At 39.0% G+C, this 1,281-nt stretch overlaps 1 protein-coding gene across 1 annotated transcript; it reads right to left on the bottom strand.

Annotated features, from left to right (window-relative positions):
* Positions 1–44: 44 nt before the first annotated feature.
* On the bottom strand, positions 45–1,133 carry LOC116347401 (zinc finger protein 568-like; the record flags this gene model as incomplete). The annotated part of the gene is made up of 1 exon (XM_031777977.1): positions 45–1,133. A coding segment is annotated over exon 1 (1,089 nt), but the record flags the coding sequence as incomplete, so codon positions are not given.
* Positions 1,134–1,281: the final 148 nt, after the last annotated feature.

Here is a 1,281-nt window from a genome sequence, read left to right as displayed (position 1 = left end):
TGTTTTTTCAAATCGCCTTCCAAAACAAATTTCCAGTCACACACATTACATTGGAATTGTTTTTCGCCTGTATGCTTTGTTTGCATGTGGTATTTCAAATGACCTTTCGGGAAACATTTGTATGGGCAGAGATAACATTCGTATCGTCGACGGTCGCATCGATCCTCGTGCGATTTTTTAATGCTTTCATCAGCAAATCGTTGACCACATTTTGTGCAGGCAAACGGTAGTTGTTTGGTGTGAGTGCGCAAATGTTGGCGAAGATGATTTTTTTGTATAAATGTTTTTGAACAAACGCGGCATTGGAAAGGCTTCTCGGTACTATGGATTAGCATGTGTTTCTTGAAATCTGACAATCGATCAGTGGTGTATTTGCATACAATACATTGGTATTGTCGATGTTGGCATTGATTTTCGTGATCGATCTTTTCGACATCTTGGTTGAATCCTCGACGACACTTTCGACAATGAAATGGATATTCGTTGGCATGGACTTTCTTGTGTCGATTCAAATAACCTTTTTGTGTAAAAGCCTTGGCACATATTTCGCATGCAAAAGGCTTTTCGTCGGTGTGAATTCGGATGTGGTTGATGAGATTGATTTTCCGCGATGCAGCATAATCACATATATGACATTTGTGTTTCTTCTCCTTCTTCCCAGCTGAATTCTTCGCAGCTTTTGATGTATTTTCCTTCTTTGCGCCTCTTCGTTTCTTTCCCTTGGAATTACGTTTACGTTGTCCTTCGCCATTCAAAGCGTTTCGTTCTGGATGCAATCGATTTCCATCATTTCGATCATCGCCTTTGCATTGATTTAAATCATCACCTGATGACGATGAGCAGCAACTTTTCTTCGTACATTCTTCGTCTTCACTCCTGATTTCTTTCTTTGCATAATCAAGATCATATTTGCTACACACCTCACTGTCGCTCTCGCTCTCTGATTTAATCGTGCGTTGAGCCGCAGCAATCGGTGATGGTAGAGGCGAATAATGAATCAATTCAGCGCCGTCTCTTGGCTCCTCTTTTATGATAACTTCTTTCTTGATTTCGACCTTCCGAGTGCTTTGTTTGCGCTTGTATCTACGCTTAACCCTTCCATCTAATGTACCTTTGCTTGGGAATGGTTTCATTGTGACTTTTTTCTGGTAACTGAGCAAAGAGAATAAAACAAAAGACAATCCAATTCAAATACTTTGCAGTTTGAAATGTATATAGTTTTCAATAAAAAATTTATCTCGTTCTGAATTTATGTTATTCTTTTGAACAGAAATTTAATGT

The sequence above is a fragment of the Contarinia nasturtii genome, unplaced genomic scaffold (assembly GCF_009176525.2).
Source record: "Contarinia nasturtii isolate CC-2019 unplaced genomic scaffold, AAFC_CNas_1.1 Cnas_scaffold_1858, whole genome shotgun sequence".
Lineage (NCBI taxonomy): Eukaryota > Metazoa > Arthropoda > Insecta > Diptera > Cecidomyiidae > Contarinia > Contarinia nasturtii.
Note: the sequence above shows the minus strand (reverse complement) of the source record. Positions and strands in the feature narration are given on the sequence as shown.